Genomic DNA, 23,306 nt, shown 5'->3' on the forward strand with positions numbered 1-23,306 from the left:
AATAATTTATATTCCACCTTTTCCTTGAGGAATCAAGGTGGATTACAAAGCAAAGGGAGCAAAATACAAAATACACCCTCCACCAATTACATCACAGCAAACATAATACAATAGATTAATTATACAAAAAGTCAAAAATACATAGAAAAATACAAAATACAAAAAATAAAAAATACATGACATAGCATATCCATGACCCTGGAGACCAGAGTTTAGATCCCTGCTTGTCCAGTGAGTGACCTTTCGCAAACCGCACTCTCTCAGCCTTAGGTGAAGACAAAGTCAAACCCCTCTGAACAAATCATGTCAAGAAAACACATGATAGGTTTGCCTTAGGGTCGTTATGAATCAAGAATGACTTAAAGGCACACAACAGCACCAACAATAGGAACATGTCATTACCACATCTTGCCAATTTGACTTGAAAAAGTAGGTTTGGAATAGGTATAGATGAATGTCTTCTTGTCCTGTATTCTATTAGGAATGGGCAATGTGTGTGGGGACCAGTTTTCGCATCATACCACACAGGCCATACCCCTCCACAGCAAGCACAAATACTCCCACTTTGCTCTGTACCCCTTTCAAAATGGCAGCTGGAAATAATGTTTATAAAGGAAAACAGAGATGGTGGGGGGGTGTTTCTTGGGGTTGTGTGGGTGTAGTGGGGTTGTTTTCACATTTTTGGGGGATTTTCTCCATTGTTTTCAGGCAAAAAGTGTCTAAAAATTGATCTGATTTTTTTAAAAAAAAAATAGGCAGGCCTTAAGGAACTAGTAGCGAGGCTGCAATGGCCATAAAAGTGGGGCCCAGGGCTCCATGTGGATCACATCTGTATTGTATGACTACCTTAGTGGCCCTGCTCAGGTATCCTTCTGATGACAAAACAGTGTGGTCTCATAGACTTAGCTTCAGAGGGACTGGAATTATACTGAATAAATACTTCAGAATCACAACTAGATTAACAATTAGATCTGTGTGATGCTTCACTATCTTTGGTTGGTTAACCTGACTTTGTTCTTTTTTTCTTCCAGATTTGAATTTTACGACTTTTATTTATTCATAAACCAAAAAGAACCCTTTAATAAAATATCAATGAAGAAAAGAAGTATGAAGAAATGTATATATATGTATAAAATTATATATAATATATTTATTAAAACATGATGACAAAAATGCAGTATTGTATGTGTGCTTGTTTCTATTAAATCAGTACTAATCTTTCTTATAAAAATGTTTTAACACTCATATTGTTTTATCTTTTTTATTACATATTATCCTATCTTTCCTCGAAGGTGTTCTGAGTAGCTTACACATTTTTTTTTCCATAGTTTTTTTCCACAGCACTGTGAAGTAGGTACTTGGCCCAAGGCTCCCAGTTAACATGTCTAGCTGGGGATTTGAATCTGAGGCTCAGATTGTGTATATGACACAACAGACAGGCACGAAAGAGTGGCACGAGTCCACTCTTGCCAGAAGCAAGTCAGACCCCTGCTGTCCTCATGGACAAGGCAGGTTGCGGACACAGGGATTGACTTGCACTGCCAGGTCCTAAGGATCAGAGTGTGGCTTCAGCATGGCTTCATGCCACTTCATTTCGCTCATTTGTTTCACCCCTGAGTCTCCCTGGTCTTAGTATGGGTCTGTGAACACTGTACTAATCTGGCTCTTATCTGCCACATCCAGTATATCATTTATTCAATTATGTCATCCATCAGTGTATATGACACAACATTTGTGGACATCTAGTTTCCCACTCTGTGCAAAAAGGGCATTCAACACAGTTTTCAGTTGTATAACTGGTTGCATGACTCATTGTACTTGTATTGCATGACTGGTTGGGCAAACCATTGTGGGACTGGTTGCACATCCCATGTCAGAGTTGGTTGTGCATCTTATTGCAGAACTGGCTGAACAACCCATTGCAGAATATGTTGCACAATCAGAACTAGTTACACATGTGATTTCACAACTCTTTTCACAATGGTTACGTGACCAGTTAGTTGTACAGGTGATTGTCTGAGGAATACAGGAACAAAAGTGAATGCTTTATGACTGCAAAACCCAACTCTAGTCCACCCTGATGCTGGCATCAGGGTGAAAAAGCTTATACACCACTGTTGTAAAGATTTCAAGAAATTGCCTTATAGTGAGGCATTCATTGGAGTGACTAGCTTATCATTTTTGATTGACAACAGAGAACTGACAAGACGTGCCAGAATACGGTATGCATCACCATATTCATGGTTTGAAATGCCTGAGTGATTATTTTCCCCTCTATATATGAACAACTGGAAAAAGTGGATTAGGAAATCCAAGGATGATCATTCAGAGATAGGGAGCAGTACATGTTTTATGTAAACAGGGATGGAGAGAATTTTGTTCATGTTGTGTTTTGAATAGCATTTTTCCAGATTTGCATTTCTTGGGTGAATATGTTAACCAGAATGCAGTTACCCTTCAGTACTTGAACATCTTAGAATTTTGTGGTGCAGTTCTTTCAATAAAAACCCAATATCTACATTATGAGAACATATGACTCATGCTGGATCATCCCAAAGATCTATCTAGTCCATCGTTCTGCTACACAATGGTCAGAGGAAGGCAAAGGCAAACCACAACTGAACAAATCTTACCAAGAAAACCCCATGATAGGTTTGTCTTAGGGTCACCATAAGTCGGAAATGACTTAAAGGTACATAACAGCAGGAACAAACAGATGTCTAAGAAAAGGAAATGAATGCAATACCACCTTCCTCTTAATTTATCCTAGTAACTGGTATACAGAAGCATACTGTCTCTGCTACTGGAAGTAATATAATGCCATCATGACTACCAGCCATTGATAGCCAACTGCTCCATGAATATTGCAAATACTATTTTTCATTGATGCAGGTTTGCTGCCATCACTATATCATGGTAGTGAATTCCACAGACTTAATTATATGCTGTATAAAAAGGGGCATTCTTTGTTATGCTTGGAGTTTCTTAGCATTTGGCTTAAGTAAATGATCTGGATTTTACTATAATGACAGACAGAAGAAAAGACCCAGCTGCTGCACTTTCTAGCTGCCCCAGCCATCCAGAAGATGTTTTAAAAAGTAAGGCAGCCTAACAACTATCACATAATGTACATTGTGCATCATGGATTAGAGTGGATTGAGCTGCATACCTATATACTGATTCACACAGTAGTTTAGAAAGTTCAGTCAAAGACAATTCACTCCAAAATGGAAAAAAATAAATCACTTCATCATCTCTGTTGTGCAGATTAGATTGAAAAATGAAGAACTTTAATTGAACCAACTCCTCCTGACTATAAATACATTTCTGACATTGAAACCAGCTTTGGATGGTTGGATGGTACTTTCTCTAACTAAAGGCAGCTAAATCAAGACTGGATATGATGTTCTGGAAGTGGCAGAAAAATACAGTTGAGAGAGAATACACTCCCCCCCCTCCTCTTTCTCTGTGTTTGTGTGTATGTGTAACTGAGGGCCCATTCACATTACAAAAAAAAATCGGTTTTGAAACCGATTCAATCACGTGAAGTTCCTACTCACCCCGAATCTCACACAAGCGAATCCGGGGCTTGCACACCCGTTCCGTGGTAAATGGCCCCTAGCGCGGGTCTTTTGAAATCGGCGCAAATGCCGTTTCTTTTTAAAAACCCCAGGTCCTGGGAATGAGAACTTTGTCTCGATCATGATCGAGACAAATTGAGGGAGGGATTTAGGTCAGAGGGTGGGCAAAGGGCAAGGCATTTCCTCCCCTCATCGGAGGGGAGGGGGAGGAGGAAAGAGCCCTGGGCAGAAGGGAGCAAGGGAAGGCATTCTTTAGGAGCCTCTTTTCCCTGCATCCCCTGCCCAAAGCCCTCTGTCGCTGGGCATTCCTTCCCTTGCAGGAGGAAAAAATCACGGAGCTCATGTCAGGCAACCCCCCCCCTTTTCAAATGCAAACAATTTCTATTCCAGAATGTATATTTCATTTTTATCCATTTGTTTTGAGCGCACCTGCGCATGGTTTCTATTCCAGAATGTATGTTTCATTTTTAACCATTTTTTTTGAGCGCACATGCGCATGGTTTATATTCCAGAGGCAGATGGAGCCAGGCTTGCACTTGCTTTCTGCAGAGGGAGAAGCTACAATAATAATAATAATAATAAAATTTTTATTTGTACCCTTCCAAACGATCAGGGCGGCTAACAAAATGCACCGAAGTGCAGACAATATAAAAGATTAAAAACAACCATAATAAAACAACAATCCATAAAAACAATAAAAAGCCCCTTAGCCCGTCCTCACGGCCACGAGAGAGGAGGGAGGCCCACAGGATATTGCTGCCCAGATGTTCTGAGGGTGCGAGGCGGAATGTACGGGGAGAGGCGGTCCTTCAGGAATCCTGGGCCCAAGCCATTTAGGGCTTTATAGGTAATAACCAACGCCTTATATTGAGCTCGGAAGCGGATGGGCAGCCAATGGAGATCTTTAAGCACAGGTGTTATGTGGCTGGTCCTGGGAGCACCAGTGACCAGCCGCGCTGCCATATTCTGCACCATTTGCAGCTTCCGAGTTTGGTATAAGGGTTGCCCCATGTAGAGTACATTACAGAAATCCAGTCTCGAAGTTACCAGAGCGTGTACAACAGTTTCAAGGTCCCTCTGGGCCAGGTATGGGCGCAGCTGGCGAATCAGCCGAAGCAGATAACAGATACAAATGTTGCAAACAATCAATGTTACATTTTTACCAATTTTTTTTGAGCAAATATGCGAATGATTTGTCTTCTTGAGCAGATACAGCAAGGGAAGCAAAGGGAAAGCTAATGTTGCTTTTAAAAGCATTAAAAAAAAAGCATGGCAATCCCATCCTTTGCCTGGGACAGGGGCAGATCTGACCCAAAAGCCCACAGGTTTATAAAAAAAAAAAAGAGAGAGAGAGAGAGAGAGAGAGAGAGAGGCATCTCTCTCCCTGCTTCAGCCGCTGAAACCCATGTGCCTGGCTCTTTAAAAAGGGAGGACACTTCCCCCGATGCCCTGCAAACGTCACCATGACGATAGCTTGATTGGCAGCGGCCAATCTACAGAATGCATTCGATTTCTGTCAAAATGCATTCGATTTCAGTTTGTAGTGGGCACTTGCTAACGGAGCGATTCGGGGGAGGGGCATCCGGATCATCCCAGTTCCCTCCATGTCTTTTACCCCAGTATGAATGGGGCCTGAGACAGACTTGCCAACAGTATGATGGCACCTGGCTTGAGAGGCTTTAAAGGCTATCTGAAAGCAATAGATTCTGATAAACTTCAGAAGGCTCAAACAGAGATCTAAAAAATAAAAATTCTAGTGTAGCCAAAAGAGTGCCCTGGATCCTGCTAGGTTGGTTGAGGACCCTTGTATTTATTGAGGACTGGGGTACCAGGAGGAGTGGGGGAGACCCTCCTGAAACTGTCACCACCTATGTCATATGATGTTAAAGGGGTTACATTTGGGAGTGGTTCAAAGCACTCATGTGTTTTGCCCTGTGGCAGGCTTGCTTGGCCTTCCATGTGTTCTCTACCTGCCAGCAGACAAAGACCTCTTTATTTAGGAATGCCACTGGCTCTTAACTTAGTGCTATAGAAGGATATTTTCATGGGATTGTTGCTGTTATATGCTTTCAAGCCATTTTGGACTTATTTATGCTTTTTATTATGTTTTAATGTATTTTTAAAAACTGTTTTAATTTAGTGTTTTAATGAAATTGTTTATTTAATGTTTTTTCAGCTTATGTTCCAAATTTTTAGCTGTACTTTTTGTTGTTGTTGGTGGTGTAAGCTGTCTTGGTCAGCCATGGTTAGTACTTGGATGGGAGACTGCCAATGAATATCAGGTGCTGTAGACTATATTTCATAGAAAGAAACTGACAAAAACCACATCTGAATATTCCTTGCCTCAGAAAACTCTATGAAAACATTAATAGGGTAGCCATAAGTCAACAGATGATTTGAAATGATACATACATCCCATCTTGGAAGAAAGGAAAGGTATGAATTGAACACATAAATGAATCAAAATGGGCATGTATGAGCTGAAACAAATGGATAAAACAAATATGTAGTCTTATAAATCGACAATCCTCTTTTTCTTCCAGGCTGATGGGCAAGGGGACACCCAAGTTTAGCATTAGAAACAGGTGTGATAGAACTTAAATTCCAGGAAAGCCAACTGGGACTTCAACTGTGAGAGCTTTTGAGCTTTTGAGAGTTTTTGCAACATGAAAAGGAGGCATGACTGGAAAGATTAGCAATGCAATTGAATACTGGCATCAAGACAACTCTGTTTATGTTAGGGAGGAAGAAAAATCCTCAGGTTCCAGCAAGTGTATGCTGGCTCATACTGAAATGATGTGCAAAACGCCCACTGCCCCATTGACAGCTGATGCACTGGTTTGCGTGTGTCCATGGGCCAGCTATTAAGAGAACAGGTGGCCTTAACAACCTGTAACCTGCTGTTAACATAGTGAACTTTTTGGAGTGGCAGGCAGAAGTGGAAAACGTTATTTTTTGGACTTCAAGCTGAGGGATTCATAGAGTTGCAGTCCAAAAAATAACTTTCTAATTTCTAGATTGGAACTAACTGGTAGCCACCATTTTCTTTCCCTTCCAAATTTCCCAGCCATTGCATGATTCTCTGGCATTTTGGGGATTTTTGAAATGATTTAGATTTTTCTTCTTCTTCATGCATCACATAAAAGTGAGCATGCAGTCTTATCCTGTGACTGTGTGATTTAGACTGAGATGCCATTGGGTTAGTTGATTCATTGTTTGTCTAATAAGTCTAGGTCTACTGTAGTATTTATTACCATGTTCTTCTTCATGTCAGGTTCATTTGGGTATTCTGCAAGAGGAAACTTGCTTTGTAGACAAGAAATCAAACTTAAAAAAGACAGTTTTCTGTCTAAATTGGTTTATGGTTGAAAAACACTTTGGGCTACATAACGACAGTGTTATATGTCACTTTACCTGCCATGCTGGGAATTATAAATGCTCCTCCCTCAATGTCCGATCCAAGAATTCCATTGCATTTTGTCATCGAAGTTAAAGTGGAATATAGTGCTATACATGTGCAGTGTGAGTGGACCCTTGTTGAAAGGGTTGTATCCAATAACTTTCCTTTCCAAATAAAATAAGACAGTGGCTGATTCCATTAGCAAAATGGAGAAGGAGGCATTTCCCTCACTAACCTTTTCAACAGTCCTCAACAATCCTCATATTATGCTAATGTTTGTTGCAGCAGGGTGCGGCATTGTGAGAGGTGGCATGAAAGCTGCAGGGAGGAATGAACAAAAATGGCTTTTATGCATGTTTCATTGATGGACATTTCTACTGCAAGAGCGCAGAGACTTTTTTGTCCTAATCAATTTCAGAGACCTTTTCAGGACCCATATTCTATGAGTGTGCAGGGCCAAAGACAGATTGGTGTGACACCTAATACCAGTGTATTTGAAGTTGTCAGTATAAAATAATAGTAGACTATAACATTTTGTTTTTTTTTTTTTTTTAGCCAAGATCATCCTGAAAACATCCTTACAAATGGAACAGTGGTGGTAATAAATATTTTATTATTTATCCCCCTTAAATATTTTTGTAATATGGGAACATTATACCAGCTTGTTTTGATACCTCTTTGTTATTGCTGTACTGAAGTACAAGGTGAAAGATCTGTCTCTTTTGATCATTTCAAGTGAGTCAGTACTGCCATAATATTTGCTTTCAGGAGATGGCATTTACTTGTGAAAGCCATAAACAAATTTTTAACAACCTTGTATAGTCGGCCCTCCTTATCCACAGATATTTTATCTACGGCTTGAAAATATTAAAAAAAAAACACGTCTAAATTCCAAATAGCAAACCATGATTTTCCATTTTATACAAGGGGCACCATTTTGCTATGCCATTGTATTTAATGGGACTTGAACATCCGCTGGTTTTGGTATCCATGGAGGGTCCTGGAACCAAACCCCAGCAGATAACAAGGACCCACTGTATATGTTCCAGTATCTTCTTTTGTTATTTATCTTAGCCTCAAGTAATTAATAATAATTTAATAATTTGTTTTATTTATATACCGCTATTCCAAAGATCATAGCGGTGAAAGCAAGTAAGCTAATTTGCCCCCAACAGTCTGGGTACTCATTTTAGCGACCTTGGAAGGATGCAAGCCTGAGTCGAGCTTGGGCCCTTTTGCTGGTCTTGAACTCGCAACCTTGTGGTTTTGAGTGAATGGCTGCAGTACAGGCATTTAACCACTGCGCCACCAAGTAGGGATGCAATCCTTTGGTAATTTGATTCTTGAAGGAAATAACAAGTAATATTTGCAGTGTTCCTCCCATGCTAGGGAAGTCATAGTTCGAGGCTTATTCTGCACAGAATTTGAACATGATATTTTTGCACAAAACCAGCAATATTTGTAGTTATTTTCTGTGTAGATCCTGTCTGAGTGGGGAAACTAATCAAGATCGGCTCTGGTTAGTACTTGGATGGGAAACCACCAACAAATATCAGGTGCTGTAGGCTATATTTCAGAGGAAGGGACTGGCAAAACCACACCTGAGTATTCCTTGCCTAAGAAAACTCTATGAATTCATGGGACTGCCGTAAGATGACAGGTGACATGAAGGCATAAACACATATGCCAAAAAAATAAAAATAAAATAAAAATAAAAACTACACAGGTGTTTTGTTTTTTTTGCAGTCCAGAAATGGAGAAAATTATTGAAAAAGGGACCAAAAACTCTTGCAGATTAACACATTTGTTGAACAAGCTTCCGATTTTTTTGTTCTTGTTCTCATTCTCATATTTTAGAATGAAATAAGCAAACATTTTCATCCCTATTCCATGTTTAGTATCAGCTGTTGTTGGGGCTGGACACAGGCCAAGGAACATAGTTCAGTATCAGGACCTGTTTTGCATACAGAAGGTCCCAGATTCAATTCCTGACACTCCCAATTAAAAGGCTCAGGGAGGAGGCCCACATATAAAATGGCCTCAGCAATTTCTGCCTTTCGGGCCTATGTCTTTGGGATAGGAAGCTGTCGCATATCAAGTTAGATTACTTCTCTTTCTAGATTATTGCTGACTGTCACCAGAATCTGACATTCTGGTGACAGTCAGCAATAATCTAGAAAGAGAAGTAATCTAACTTGATATGAGACAGCTTCCTATCCCAAAGACATAGGCCCGAAAGGCAGAAATTGCTGAGGCCATTTTATATGTGGGTTGGCCTCCACACAATTAGCTTAGAAGCATGAGAATAAATCAGTTAATTCATTGCAGTTCTGGGGAGGCTCCATCAATAGAAATAGAACACAGTGATGTGTGTTGTGTGGGTAAAGGGTGGAAAAACAACAAAAGTATGAACTGGGGGAATAAGGAGTATAAGGGAGGGTGCTGGATTTTGCTTAGCAATTTTTACAAAATAGTCACAGTTCAGGTTGCAGGTTTTGTGAATGTTGTGATCAATAGATGAATGTGCTATTTATGCCACATTACTCTTATAGTCTCGTGAAGTCTCACACCTGGAAGTTACAGTGGATCTTGAGAAGCTGAAGCAACAATACACAAGTGAGGCCATTGCATCATTAACTGGTTATGTATGTATTGCTTTGAACAAATAGCTCAGAAACTCTGGAAGATGTATGATGACATCTAGTGGGCCTTTCCTGGTTTCACCTTTAAGGATATGTATGGAATGTTATATGTTTGACATTTTGTGAATTTATTTGTAGTTGGTGCTGCTTTAGTACAAACCTGAGTACATTCTGTAGCACCTGAAGCCACACTTAATGGATTACTATTCCATCTTATCTGCAATGTCTCCAAAATGACATTTTATTTTATTGAAATATCATTTTTGAGGCATTGGGAGGTGATACTGTAGTGGCTTGCCAGGATATCAGTTTGCCACTCAGAGTGCATCACAATGCAGAAATAATGCAGTTTGATGCCACTTTAACTGCCATGGCTCAGTGCCATCTGTCAAGGTTGCTTTGATTGTGAGTTCTTGCATGGCAAGGGGTTGGACTTAGGGTTGCCATAAGTCAGGACCTCCAAACCGGGACAAATGTAGGACAAATGTAGGACAACAGTTTCAAATGTAGGACACATTTTTAAAAAATGGAGGACACTCAAAAAATTGGATGCTTTTTTAAAAATGTTAATATAAATGCATGTTTCTTAGGCATGCTAAAAATGGAGGACATTTTGGTATTACAGTATTCCTAAACAGATGGCAGAAATGTACTTCCCTTTCTGCCCAACCCCCCCTCCATTCCAAAACACACGACACCACACTGGGGCAGTTCACATGGCTTTACTGAACATGGCCTCTTGCGTGGCCTCTTTGCATCAAAACTATCAAAGCCAAGCCTGTGAGGGTCAAGCTTGTAAATCAGCAGAGGTATTTATTGCCCCTGTAATTTAGCAGGACCAAATGGCATGCAAACAGAGATAGAAGACAGTAGAGATGCATGTAGGGAAATCAAATCTATCTGAGGAGGGGGAGAGAGAATGCAATGATTTTCCAACACAGTGGCAACCCCTCTCTGAAGAAATCTTTGCAAAGCCCTGGGAAAACCCTTCCTTCCTTCCTTCCCCTGTGAGAGAAGCCTACCGGGCCTTGCAAAGTCTTTTGTTCTGAGTCTCTGCTGGGCTGAATGAAAAGCTCCCCCTCCTCCTCTTCCCTGCCTGGCCAATAGAGATCATGCAAGAGCTGGAAGCCTCGCTGCAGCGCAAACTGACGGAGGCTGCTTTGGAAGGGAAGGTAGATCTGGCGTCCAGCTGTCTGCTGGGCTGAATGAAAAGCTCCCCCTCCTCCTCTTCCCTGCCTGGCCAATAGCAGGGACGTAGCCAGGATTTTAGGAAGGGGGGGGGTCCAGACTAAGTGCCACCATTATAATGGCGCTTGGGTGCAGCGGCGCAGCAGCACACACCATTCATTTTTCTAATGGAAGGGGGGGGCGGACCCCAAGATCCCCCCCTTGGCTATGTCCCTGCCAATAGAGATCATGCAAGAGCTGGAAGCCTCACTGCAGCGCAAACGGACAGAGGCTGCTTTGGAAGGGAAGATAGATCTGGCATCCAGCTGTCTGCTGGGCTGAATGAAAAGCTCCCCCTCCTCCTCTTCCCTGCCTGGCCAATAGAGATCATGCAAGAGCTGGAAGCCTTGCTACATCACAAATGGACGGAGGCTGCTTTGGAAGGGAAGATAGATCAGGCGTCCAGCTGTCACGGGTGACAGAATGCAGAAGCCGGGAAAGACCTTCCCCAATGTAAAAAAAAAAAACGTGAAAGTCACGGCTGCAGCCGTGAAATGGCAAGCCTAGTTGGCCTGGATGGACCTTGTGGTCTCTTCCAACTATGATTCTAATGCTATGGCATTCTGGGAATTTTAGTTTTGTGAGACATTTTGCCTTCTCTATCAGAGAGCTCTGGTGCCACAACAAACTACAGGTCCCAGGTTTCTATAGCATTGAACCATAGCAATTAAAAAGATGTCAAACTGATTATTTCTGTAGTGTGGATGCAGTCTCAGGGCCTGATCAGATGGAGAGGAAAAACCAGACTGATGCTGTTTTTCTCTAAACTAGTTGGAAACCCCGCTGTCCACATGGCCAATCACCCATGGGCAGTTTGCACCTCTTGTGTTTTTCCCCACCTCTACAGCATTTCTGTACACCACTGCATGAACACACCACCTGAGACTGGAATTACCCCCTCTTCCCATCCAGCTGCCATCCCATTGGATGTCTCATGTTACTGATCACAGAGTCACACATGCAATACACCACCTGTACAGTGCGTCGGTGTATCCATTGGCTCATTGGCAAAGCACATGCCCCCATTCCCTCCTTCAACCCATGCCCACCTGTTGGACAGTCTAGTTTGTGTGTATTTAAATTACATCCATTTCATTATTCGTGACCTGCCATTCACAACCCCTAAGCCACCTAAAATTGTGGTGGAACACTGTGTCACAGAATGATAAAATTGTCAGGATCAGCAGACTCAGTTCCCAATAACCAAGATAATTTCTTAGTGTAATTAAAATAAAGGATTTTATTCCAGAAATTGAGACAGAAGTTCCTCTGTCCAGGGTTTGTGTCAGAACTGAAAAGTTTTCTCCCTGGATCATACTTAAGAGCTCCCACCATCCAGCCCCCCTCCATGGCTACGATCGCAAACCTTTGATCCGGATTAAAGTGGCCTTCCATGTTTCCCTTTTCCTTTCCTGTATCTCTCTCGTCTCTGGCCACCTGCCCCTCCCATTGTTTCCTAAGCTTGCCTTTCCACATGATTCATATTCCCATCTCAATAAAGCACATCTATCATAACGCTAACATCATGTCATCTTACCATCGATCATAATTCCATCATATCACATAGACAGACCCATGCTTATAGATCTGACACAAATTACAAGAGGCCCTACTTCTCATTAAAGTAACCCTGTTCCTGGCCTTGGCATTTCTACAAAATTTGTCTTTTGCCAATATTTTTTGTGTGGAGGAAATTTAGTTCCATGTGGCTTCTGATGTCTCACATTGAAACATAACATCCTGGAAATTTGGTTCATAATGTCATTCTAGCCTGACCTCTTGGAATTCTGTATACACTGACTATAATTTTAAAGCAATGAGCAGCTACTGCTCTTGTTCCCCTGGTTTTGCTTTGTTTTTGTTTTTTTTTCTGTGCAGAAGGTGATCTGACTTTTACAGTCAAAGGTGCCCCTATGAGGAAACACAGAAGATCCCACGGCCGCCTGATCCTGCCTTGGTAAAAGAGTTGTCCTTCACTTTCACTGTGTAAAGAATCTTCAATCAAATTTGAAATTACACTGCCTAACGAAGCACAATGGTCAAACGTAGGTTACTCTTGTAAATGCTGCATCAATGTTTTTGTGGCTCAAATAAATTAGAGGAATAGCTTCTAACAGGATTCTTCTATCACAACAAATTGATTTTTTAAAGCATTTCTTAATTTGATTTTTTTAAAAAATTGGTATAATTGAAAACAAAAGAAGGGCTAGATTTTACCAAAAATATTTTGCCACACTGCAACTTTAAAATAGGTCTCAATTGATTTTTCCCATAAAATGACAGATGTAAATTTCTAAAATTACAGATTAATCTGCACTGGGCAAACTACCTCTTGTTTTTGGTATAATGACTATATCAAATAATAGGAAGGAAATTATTCTCTCTCCTTCCTCCATTGCCCTCAAAATTCATCCGAAAATTAGGAGATCTGGTGAAGATTTTTGGAGGATCTGAAGATGGGGGGGGGGAGTAGAGGGAAAAGTCATACTGCATGAGAACTCATATAATAGTACCTTTCAACTTTACAAAAGCTCATTTCAGGCTTTTTAATAAATGTCTTTTTAGTAAATTGATGTTATTCTGCCTTGTGCAAAGTAAAAAAAAATCATATGACATAGGTCCAGAGTTTCTTTTAAATATACATATTTATATCTTTAGCTAACTTCATTTAAAGAAAATTCAGAAAGTAATTCCACTATGATTATACCTTTGACTGAGCTTCCCATACAAGAGAAAATAACAATAGCAGGGGTAAGTGCTTTGTCTTTAAAATAAATATTTTTTGTATTGAATTTAATTTAATGTCAGGAAAAAAGTGGGGAGGGGGAGCGACAGAGGGAGAAGACATAGCTCAGTGATGGACCATATGTTTTTCCAATCCCTGCATCTCAAGGCTGGGCTTGGAAATTTACATTGCTCACTTAGCGTACATCTGCATATTTGTTTTGCCCAATTTAGGAGTGTTGTTCTATTCTTCCCTAGTAGGAAATGATTTATGCTGTGTAAGTCCTAAAGACATTTATGTTATCTTGGAGGAGGTTTCATTTGCATCTTGTTCTTGCTGGTGTAACAGAACAATGGCCCCATTCCCACTGGTTTATAATGCGGATCAGGACGCGAATCATGGGTGCATCGTTTCCATTTGAGTGCGAATCCGATCTGCATTGCTCCAATATCGTTTCCATTGAAATTCGAATCTGATTCGATTTATCTTGAAAAATCTGAATTATAGGTTGATAAAGCGGTTTTAAAAAATAGTGGCTTTTTAGCGAGTTTTCCTGTGCCTCCCAAGTCTGATTCAGGGCAAATGAATGGGAACGAAAGGGTGTCTGATTCGGGATCTTGAGGATGGGAGGAGCAGCGCTCAAAGGGCTGGCCTGTGATTGTCACCCGCTTGTTCTCTTTCCTGCATTATCAGCGCCATTTTCTTCCATTCACATAGCATTTCCCCCGGTGGATTGGTAAGCAGGGTAAGGGGATCGCGCTACATTGAGCTCCAAATGCAGTAAACACATTACTCTCCCTGCATCCTCCTCCCTGCTCCACATTCATAGACTGACGTGTGAGGAGACCCATTGAACACCATTTTAAACTATTCTTTTTTCTTTTTTCGCCTCTGCCTGAGCGCCTGAACAGCAGATGGGCTTTGCAGTACATGCCTGCTTGATCGCCCCCCAGACAGCCCAGGGAGTGATGGGGGAGGCAAAGGGATTTGGGGGAATTAGAGGCTCTTTCTCTCTTCCAGAGGAACGATGGGAAGACATAGAATAGCCTTGGATGCAAAGGGATTTAGGAGGAATAGTGGCTACTTCTCTCTTCCAGAGAATAGATTTGAGGGGAATAGAGGCTCCTTCTTCATTTCGCAGAGGGGAAAAGTGCCTAAGTGACTGATTGGCTGTGATGTCAAGTGCTTAAGTGCTTGATTGACAGCTGCTTTTTTAAAAAAGAGGTCCTGGAAGGGCAATGGGAACGGGGAGCAAAATAACCCGCTTCAAATTACCACAGGGAAAATACCAATGGGAACAAAAACAGGAGTAAAAAAACAAAAACCCTGGGTCTGTTTTTAATGGGAATGATGGGTCAGATTCAAGTCAGAATCCGAGTCAGAATCCGAGTTAGAATCGCAGCTAAATAGGCCGCTTTTTTTGCCCAGTGGGAATGGGGCCAATGTTGTTTGAACTATTATAATGTTGACGGGATGGAAGTTTTAATTACTTTCTTAAGTTTAATTGCTTTCTTGATTTTCAGAGTGAAACAGTTGATCTGCATGTGAAGGCAAGAGACTGGTAAAATATTTTTCTATTCTGATTTCTTCCATACACCAAGAATTGCATTGTTTCTTCCTCAAAGTATGATTTGAGTCTCAAACATATCTGCAAGGACTGAAAGGATGTACCAAGTTCACACAGAAGTAACCTCTTCAACAGTCTGCTGACTCTTTTGAACCCAGAGCCACAGATACTATCCCTAATCTGCAGAAGGTCATGCTGTGCTAAATTCCCATTGAAATTAATAAAATAAATTAATCATGAAATTAATAAAACAACTTAGTCAACTATATAGCTTCATTTATCATCCAAGAGTTACACATTCTGTGTGTAACTAACTGTCCCACTGAATTCCTTTCTCTTCTTAATTTAAGTAATATATAGCATGTAGTTACAGATTTTTACTCTTATTATTCTTTTCACTGAAAGAGAGATTCAATGTAGCATTTGCAGGTAAATTTCTTTCAGTTAAGAGAACATGTAAGGCATAAGTGTATTTCACATATATTGGTGTATTTACAAATTTACAGATTATGAAGGAATGGATTAGTGTCAGTATTTGGCAAAAGTACCCCTAGTCACAAGGTAAAATCAGTGCTGGTCATTACCATCCAAAACAAAACAAAAATCTGAAAAACCAACCAACCAACCAACCAACCAACCAACCAACCAACCAACCTATATAAACAAATCATAGAATATGAATGAATAAAGATCAGAAATAAAGAATTTCTTTGCCCCCAGCCTCCACAGTATTTCATAGTTATTTTCTCTTACCTGAACCACACCTACATTTACTTTGATTTCTTAGTGAACCAAATAGATTCAGTTTGGTTTGTCAAGAGGAAAGCTTTGTAGAACTCTGTTCTGGTAAAAATATTACTTAATTGATTAATTGTCTTATTTGCACAAATAATGCACAAACAATCAGTGGAAATACTGGATCCAAATAAAACATAAGAGGTGTAACAAAACAAACTCCTACTTTAAAAGAAATTGTAAAAATTGAATTAGTTCTGCTCAACTGACTGATACCCTAGTTTACAATTAATTGCAATAATGTGCATAAATCAGGTTAGCTTTAAAAATTATAGAACTACACCAGCAAAACAGTGAGAGTTGTGGTACATAGCCCTCTCAGTTTTAGATAAGAAATTAGTAGTTCTATCTGGTCTGCACCCTCTTCATTGCTACACCCGAGCAAGAGTCTATGCGTCCATAGTTAGACTACTGTAGGTGGTGGTGTCCTCATGCTATTCAGGTACTTAGCTATAAAAATGACGTTCATTGTAAACTCTATTTCAGGACAAAAGACCTAGATGTGCGCTTAGGATATGATTTGTGTTCTCAAGAAAAGCATTTCCTAAAGAAGAGGAGGAAATATGTTGCTGCTGCAGTAAAGAAGGCAGTTCATCTGCAGGAAGAATTGCAAGATGATGAAGTAGGCAAAGTAGTAATTCTTTTGTCAGATATACATACTATTATTTTAACTTTCCCTTGAAGCAAACAAGGCAATTGTCTTGTAACTCAAAATATGCTTGTACCTGGTTTTGAATACCAGCTGTTTTTCTTAAAACATGAGGATACTGGTAGCAGTAGTTTGCTCTGATATGTTTGGTATGAGTTCTGTAATGCCATTTTATGATAATATGCCAGCTTGACGCTTTTTCCTGTGCGCTAGTTTATGAAGGCTTATAGTCTTTTGGATGGAAAACAAGCTAACACAGAGGGGCTCGGGTTCAAATGAAACAAGATCACAATAAGATGCGGACATGGACCAAACAACTAGGACACAGTTAACAGGCTCTGAGTCCTATGTACATAATCTACTTGTCTACTAACAGTACAACTGGATGAACAGATTCCTTTCATTAAAAAAATAATCTCCCAAAGCCTACAGTTCACATTGTTTATTGTACTTGATAGTCAAAATACAGAAAACAGTGATAATTTTATTGGCCAACCAAAATGCACAAAATACATGTTGCAAACTTTTAAAGCACCACTTGCTTCTTCATCACGCAATGATGATGAATCTTTGCCTGATAAAGAAGCCAACGGAGCTTTGAAAAATTGCAACATGTGTTTTGTTCATTTTGGTTGACCAATAAATGTATCACAGTTTTGTGGATTTTGGATGTTATTGTACTTTGCTACTGTTGAATAATTGGTATATTGAATAATTTTAGCAATTTCATTACTGATGCAAGAAAATCTTTAAAAACCTCACAGTTTCAAAGACTATTTGCAATTTGGAAGTCATAATTTCAAAATATAGCATTTTCATCACAGAAAATAAAATTCTATGCATTTTCTTCCTGCTGCAGTTCTATGCAAAGAAATACACGAATAAATAATGTGAATTTTGTGCAGAAATTGTCCAAACTGCAAGATTCTCATCAGTCCAGGATTCTCCTTTTTAGGGCTTCCTGATACTTGAGAAACACAGTTATCAACCCCCTTTCAAATATTTTCCAGTATTATTTTCATCTCTACTTAGTTTTCTTTCATAAAAATTGTTCTCTTGAAATAATGTATGAAAGCTTACCACCATTTATTCTCGGATTTTCTCCACTGAACAGGTACCTGTGGTGGCAATCATGACAACAGGTGGTGGAATCAGGTCATTTACAGCAATGTATGGAAGCCTTCTGGGTTTGCAGAAGCTGAACTTGTTGGACAGTATTACATATCTCACGGGTTTATCTGGCACAACATGGTACTGTAATGAGTTCAGGTTGCTAATGTCTGCACGCTTTGTTCAGTTAATATATGGTTAACCACTGTATTGTTGAATATATTCAAAACATATGTACAGCTTTCCATAGTGTCAGCACTGCCTGAAACATCAATTTTATGAAAATGGCTTTAAGCAAACCTCAGATGTTCATGCCCTCAACCAGAATACACAAAAGGAGAAATTCTGAACAATTTTCATTTTAGCTTAAAATACAGTTGGACCTCCATATCGATGGGTTTTTGAGTTGTTTATGATATTATATAAAGGATGCCATTTACTACACCATTGTATACAATGGGACTAGAGCATCCACGAATTTTGATATCGGGGGGAGGGGGCTGAAACCAAACCCCAGCAGATACCAAGAACCCACTGTATAATGTAATTGATATTAGCTGTATTTATTTGAAAGAAGCTAATGCCAAACCTTAGTACAGAGGTGGGTAAAATTAAGTCCTGGGGCTTCATGCAGCCCTTTGGGCTGTTTTAATGATTTTGAATACCCCCGATGCCCCAAAGCAATACTTTTTCTAGCCAATAAAAAAAAGAAGAAGGGGGGAGTGTGAATTGTCTCAGCTGGATTGATTTTATAAGTAGGAGTTATAGTGGGCCTTTGGTATCTACTGGGCTTTGGTTACAGGATTCCCCATGGATACCAAAATCTATGGATGCACAAGTCCTATTATATACAATGGTGCAGTGAAATGATGTCCCTTATATAAAATGGCAAAATCAGATTTGCTTTTGGGAGGCAATATTTTCAAGCTGTGGATGGTTGAATCCATGTAAACAGAATTTGTAGATACAGATGGCAGATAGTATCACTTTTTAAATAAGTAATTCGCCTTTTAGATAAAAAAGCATTGTTTAACATCAAAGGATACTCATTTTTCAGAACCAGCAGCAGATGTTCAGCCACTTGGGTCTGGGAGTAAGAGTTTGGTCATATTTTTGGAATTTCTGGCAGTTTATGCAGCCTAACTAGAGACTTTGTTATCCTTTGTTATGACAATTCACACATTCACACACATTTTGAGAAGTTAACACATGGTCATTTTTGCATGAGAATCATTTTGGTGTGTGTGCAAAACCCACTATATCCAGTTGCCATGTGTATTTTGTGCAAGATGGTTGTTTTTTGTGTACAAACCAGAAATTTTGCACAAAACCTCCATGTGGTTTATATTATTTATTCCAGACATTTGTTTTTCTGCTAGATTTTTTGTGTGCAGGTTTGCAATTTTCTGCACAAAACACAACAATTTGAGCAAAATGTAATGTGGCTTTTTTTGTGTGTGGAAGATTGTCATTTTTTGGCAAACCTTTTTTGTGTGGATGAATGCTGTTTTCTTTGTGAATGCAGGACTATGGGGAAATTGTATGAAGATCCTGACTGGTCACATACGTACATGGAGGAAGCCATTAATAAAGCACAGAAGCAAGTGACAAAGTGCAAGCTGAGCTGTTTTTCTGTGGATAATCTGAAATATTATTATCATGAACTGAAACAGAGAACTGAGGAGGGCTACGACACTTCATTTATAGATCTCTGGGGACTTGTTGTTGAGTCCATGTTAAATGATGGGGTAATGGCTATTTCCCCCCATTTTGAAATATGATTAAGACTAGTTCAAAAGAAGAAGGTATTTGGGCACAGCCAAATGATTCGAAAGGGTATAGTTTGAAAGGAAAATACTTCTCCACACCCTATATAATTAATCTATGAGATTCAAATGCCTCAAGATGAGAGCCCTTTCAGAAATTCCCAATTCTCCCAATGCACACTGCCCCTGCCCCCTGCACTGTTCACATGCATGTATTCCCCTCTCTCAGTTCTCCATGCTTATTATATTGAAGGTAAGGTCTTCAGAGGAGCTCTAATTACTTTCTGTTGAATGAGAATAGAGCATTCAGCATTATTATGAATCCTGATGAAACAGGATACATTAAAGAGATTATGGCATGGCCATTTTTGCCCTGGCCATGCATGGGATGGGATAGGGTCGGAATGGGGGAAAACGGGTGTTATCACACAGTTAATTGCTGCTATGCTACCCTCTGACCGTTGTGTGCCCAGGGGAAGGTTTCCATACCACCAAAACCAGCCGGCAGAGCATGCCTGGAGGACGGGTGATGATCAGGTGGCAGCACAGCAGCAATTTTCTGCACAATAACACCCATTTTTCCCTGTTCCTACCGTGTCCTTCCTGTGCATGGTCAGGGCAAAAATGGCTGTGTAATAATTTCCTAAGAGTTCTAAGTACATCCAAATCATCACATGCAAGCCTGCCCTACAATTCAGTACCAGGGTCAAGGGCTTGTTAGGTTGGCGATGGTGTTCATGGGAAGAACATGGTAAGCCCAGCATGAAGTTCACCACACTGCTTTATAAAAGGGGTTTAGACAAAATCATGGAGTACCTCTCTTTGTGACTATTCATCATGATGGCAAGATGAAACCTGTAGCAACAGCAGGACATACTCTAGGCTTGTCATGTTTGTGGGTTTCCACAAACAAGAGCCCTGGTGGCGCAGTGGTTAAATGCCTGTACTGCAGCCACTCGCTCAAAACCACAAGGTTGTGAGTTCAAGACCAGCAAAAGGGCTCAAGCTTGACTCGGGCTTGCATCCTTCTGAAGTCGCTAAAATGAGTACCCAGATTGTTGGGGGCAAATTAGCTTACAGTTGTAAACGGCTTAGACACTGCTTAGGCCGTATGAAACAGTGTATAAATGAAGCTTGTTTGTTTCCCAGAAACAACTGGCTGGCCTGACAGAAAAGACTTCTTTTAATGCTATTACATATTACATGTAAGAAGTAGGTCAATACCAAGGCCTAAGTCCTCTTATACAGGTGACTCAGCCCTTGTCACTTTTATCCCTGTACATCCACACTATAGGTTAACATTAGTAAATATAGCCATGGGTTCAGTAATCCAAGCAGCAAGTTGCTACACTTTGGTTCTTTGCCACAGAATTTCACCAAGTGCAAAAGTTAAATGTCTCTAACAAAACTCCACTTTATTTGATTTTATTTATAACTTTCTTTATATTTATTTCATTTGTATGCTGCCTTTCTTCCAGGATGGGACTTCTAGCAGAGGGTAAAGCTAAATATAGCTAAAATTACTTATGGTACATATGTTTAAAAAAGCAATTAAATAAACAATTCTAGTAAAACTCACTAATTTAAAACAGTTTAAAACATTTTTAAATACTTCAGTGCCCCATTGCAAGATCTTTCTGCAATAGCCACCTACATAAGAGACAAAGGTTTGCTTAAATGAGGTCTTTGCCTGCTGACAGACAATGGGGAATGAGGGCTAACCCTAGCCTCCTGCAGGAGGGAATTCTACAGCCTCAAAGCCTATAGAAAAACATCCGTGAGCACATGCCAGACAATGCATGTGGACCTGTGTGCATGTATGTCCCAGATTTGAAATGGTCCTTAAACTAGTGAACTCACAATTTTTATCACAATTATTTCTCTCTTTCTTTTTGCAGAGAGACAATCATATACTCTCAAATGAGCAACTGGCTGTGTGTCAGGGTCAGAATCCTTTACCCATTTACTTGGCCGTCAGTCTCAAAAAAGAGTATAGCGCACAGGATTTTAGAGGTAAGGTTGCTATTGTAAACTGTCTTACATGTCTATCTGTACTTATGGTACAGTAACAAATACTGAGTGTTGACTTTTTAATCATAAGTTGAACCAATTCAAAGATAGTCTGTCTTTCCCCATCCCCCCTTAAATTGGAGCAAGAGGAAGGTCAGTATAATAATTTAATTTTAAATTATCAATTTCTAGCAGTATTTTTTCCTTTACATAATAAGCTGGATTCTTCTGTGTGCAGTGATGTTGTTCTCTTTAGTTACAGAGAATACAGAGACATTGCTGCTAGGACCACAAGAAGCTACTTTATAATCTGTCTAGCCCAGTATTGTCAATTCTTAACAAGGAGTAGCTCTCCAGGATTTCAGGCAGGATACTTTCCTGGCTGTACAGTGGGCCCTTGGTATCTGCTCGGATTTGGTTCCAGGACCCCAAATCCATGGATGCTCAAGTCTCATTAAATACAATGGCACAATAGAATGGTTTCCCTTACATAAAAGGGTAAAATCAAGGTTTGCTTTTTGGAATGTATACATTTTGAAAAATATTTTCCAACCGTAGATGCTTAAATCTGTGGATAAAAAAAATCTGTGGATCTAGAGGGCTTAGAAATTCTATCCAGTTATTAACCAGACCTGATCTGCTTAGTTTCCAAAATAAGATAAGGCTGATGTTCACAGTGTTTTTATGATTAAAAGTGCGGGTTCTTCATGTTAGGAAAAGTAGTAGGGTGCCTCATCTCAGCATTTTAACCTGACTTCACTCTTGACTGCTCATATCACAGATCTGCTTAAAAGGTTTGCACTGTATGTGAGCACAGTTATTTATAGTCTTTTGTTATTTTAATTTGGTTAAAAAAATCAAGCTACAATTAGATTTCACTTGACAAAATCAGTGACTAGTTTATTTTAGCACTTGCAAGTCAATGAACTAATCTCATGCCAAGATATTTTCACTATCTCACCAGAACTTTCTTCACTTCTTCTCATCCTGTTCCTCTTCTGAATATTCTGTGAAGGGTCCTACAACAATCTGGAGCAAAATTTGAGGGTGCTGGAATGGGAGATGCTGTTCCCCACTTCCCATTCCACTGATAAGAAATTTCATTGGTGGGAGGAGTTCATTAGATACTATCTAGTATCTGGAAGTAGTAAATCTAGGGCAGTTCAGAGCTTGAGACAAATAAGTTCAGAGCTTGAGACAAATAAGGCAAAAGCAGTTTAACCTTCTGTTGCAGATGATATTGAGGAGATTTGTCTGACTAAAAGTTGTAAGTTCAGTTTAAAATGTTTTAATGACGGATGTCATTCTTTTTTAGTCACTGTGAAATTCTGGGAAGGGGGCATTCTTCTGCCAGAGCTAGAGGAAGGAGAGGCTTCAGGGAGTGGTTTACCGTTACCATAGTCATAGTGCTTCACATGGACTCACAGTACCTTCTTAACTCTTCTGATTAACCTTTTAGAACAGCACCTCTCTTCTTTTCTCACTTTTCCTTTCCCTTTCCCTCTTTCCTTCCCATCTTCCTTCCTTCCTTGAGCAGTCTCATTATTGAGATTCTCTAATACATATTACATCTCAATATTGTTGTGTTCACAGAATGGGTGGAGTTCACACCTTATGAAGTGGGAAGCTTCAAATATGGAGCATACATTCGTGTAGAAGATTTTGGCAGTGACTTCTTCATGGGACGAGTGATGAAGAGGCTCCCAGAAATGCGGATCTGCTACATGCAAGGTAAACTTGTGTGCTAAGGGAAATCAACAATTAGTTATAATATAGTACCTCAGTTGGAACTAAACTGAGATTATGTGACAGAAATCAGTTGTACTACCATTTT

The 23,306-nt window shown here is 39.9% G+C and overlaps 1 protein-coding gene across 1 annotated transcript in view; it reads left to right on the plus strand.

Annotated features, from left to right (window-relative positions):
- Window positions 1–23,306, plus strand: part of LOC121926840 (cytosolic phospholipase A2 epsilon-like) — a 68,721-nt gene that overhangs the window by 36,260 nt on the left and 9,155 nt on the right. Inside the window, 13 exon segments of the mRNA XM_042460191.1 lie at window positions 7,537–7,579; window positions 9,534–9,621; window positions 12,729–12,760; window positions 12,763–12,796; window positions 12,799–12,855; window positions 12,858–12,895; window positions 13,509–13,601; window positions 15,099–15,136; window positions 16,424–16,559; window positions 17,701–17,837; window positions 19,222–19,444; window positions 21,361–21,475; window positions 23,066–23,203. Of these exon segments, the coding sequence (XP_042316125.1) occupies window positions 7,537–7,579; window positions 9,534–9,621; window positions 12,729–12,760; window positions 12,763–12,796; window positions 12,799–12,855; window positions 12,858–12,895; window positions 13,509–13,601; window positions 15,099–15,136; window positions 16,424–16,559; window positions 17,701–17,837; window positions 19,222–19,444; window positions 21,361–21,475; window positions 23,066–23,203 (1,172 nt within the window).

Source organism: Sceloporus undulatus, chromosome 1 (assembly GCF_019175285.1).
Source record: "Sceloporus undulatus isolate JIND9_A2432 ecotype Alabama chromosome 1, SceUnd_v1.1, whole genome shotgun sequence".
NCBI classification, from domain to species: domain Eukaryota; kingdom Metazoa; phylum Chordata; class Lepidosauria; order Squamata; family Phrynosomatidae; genus Sceloporus; species Sceloporus undulatus.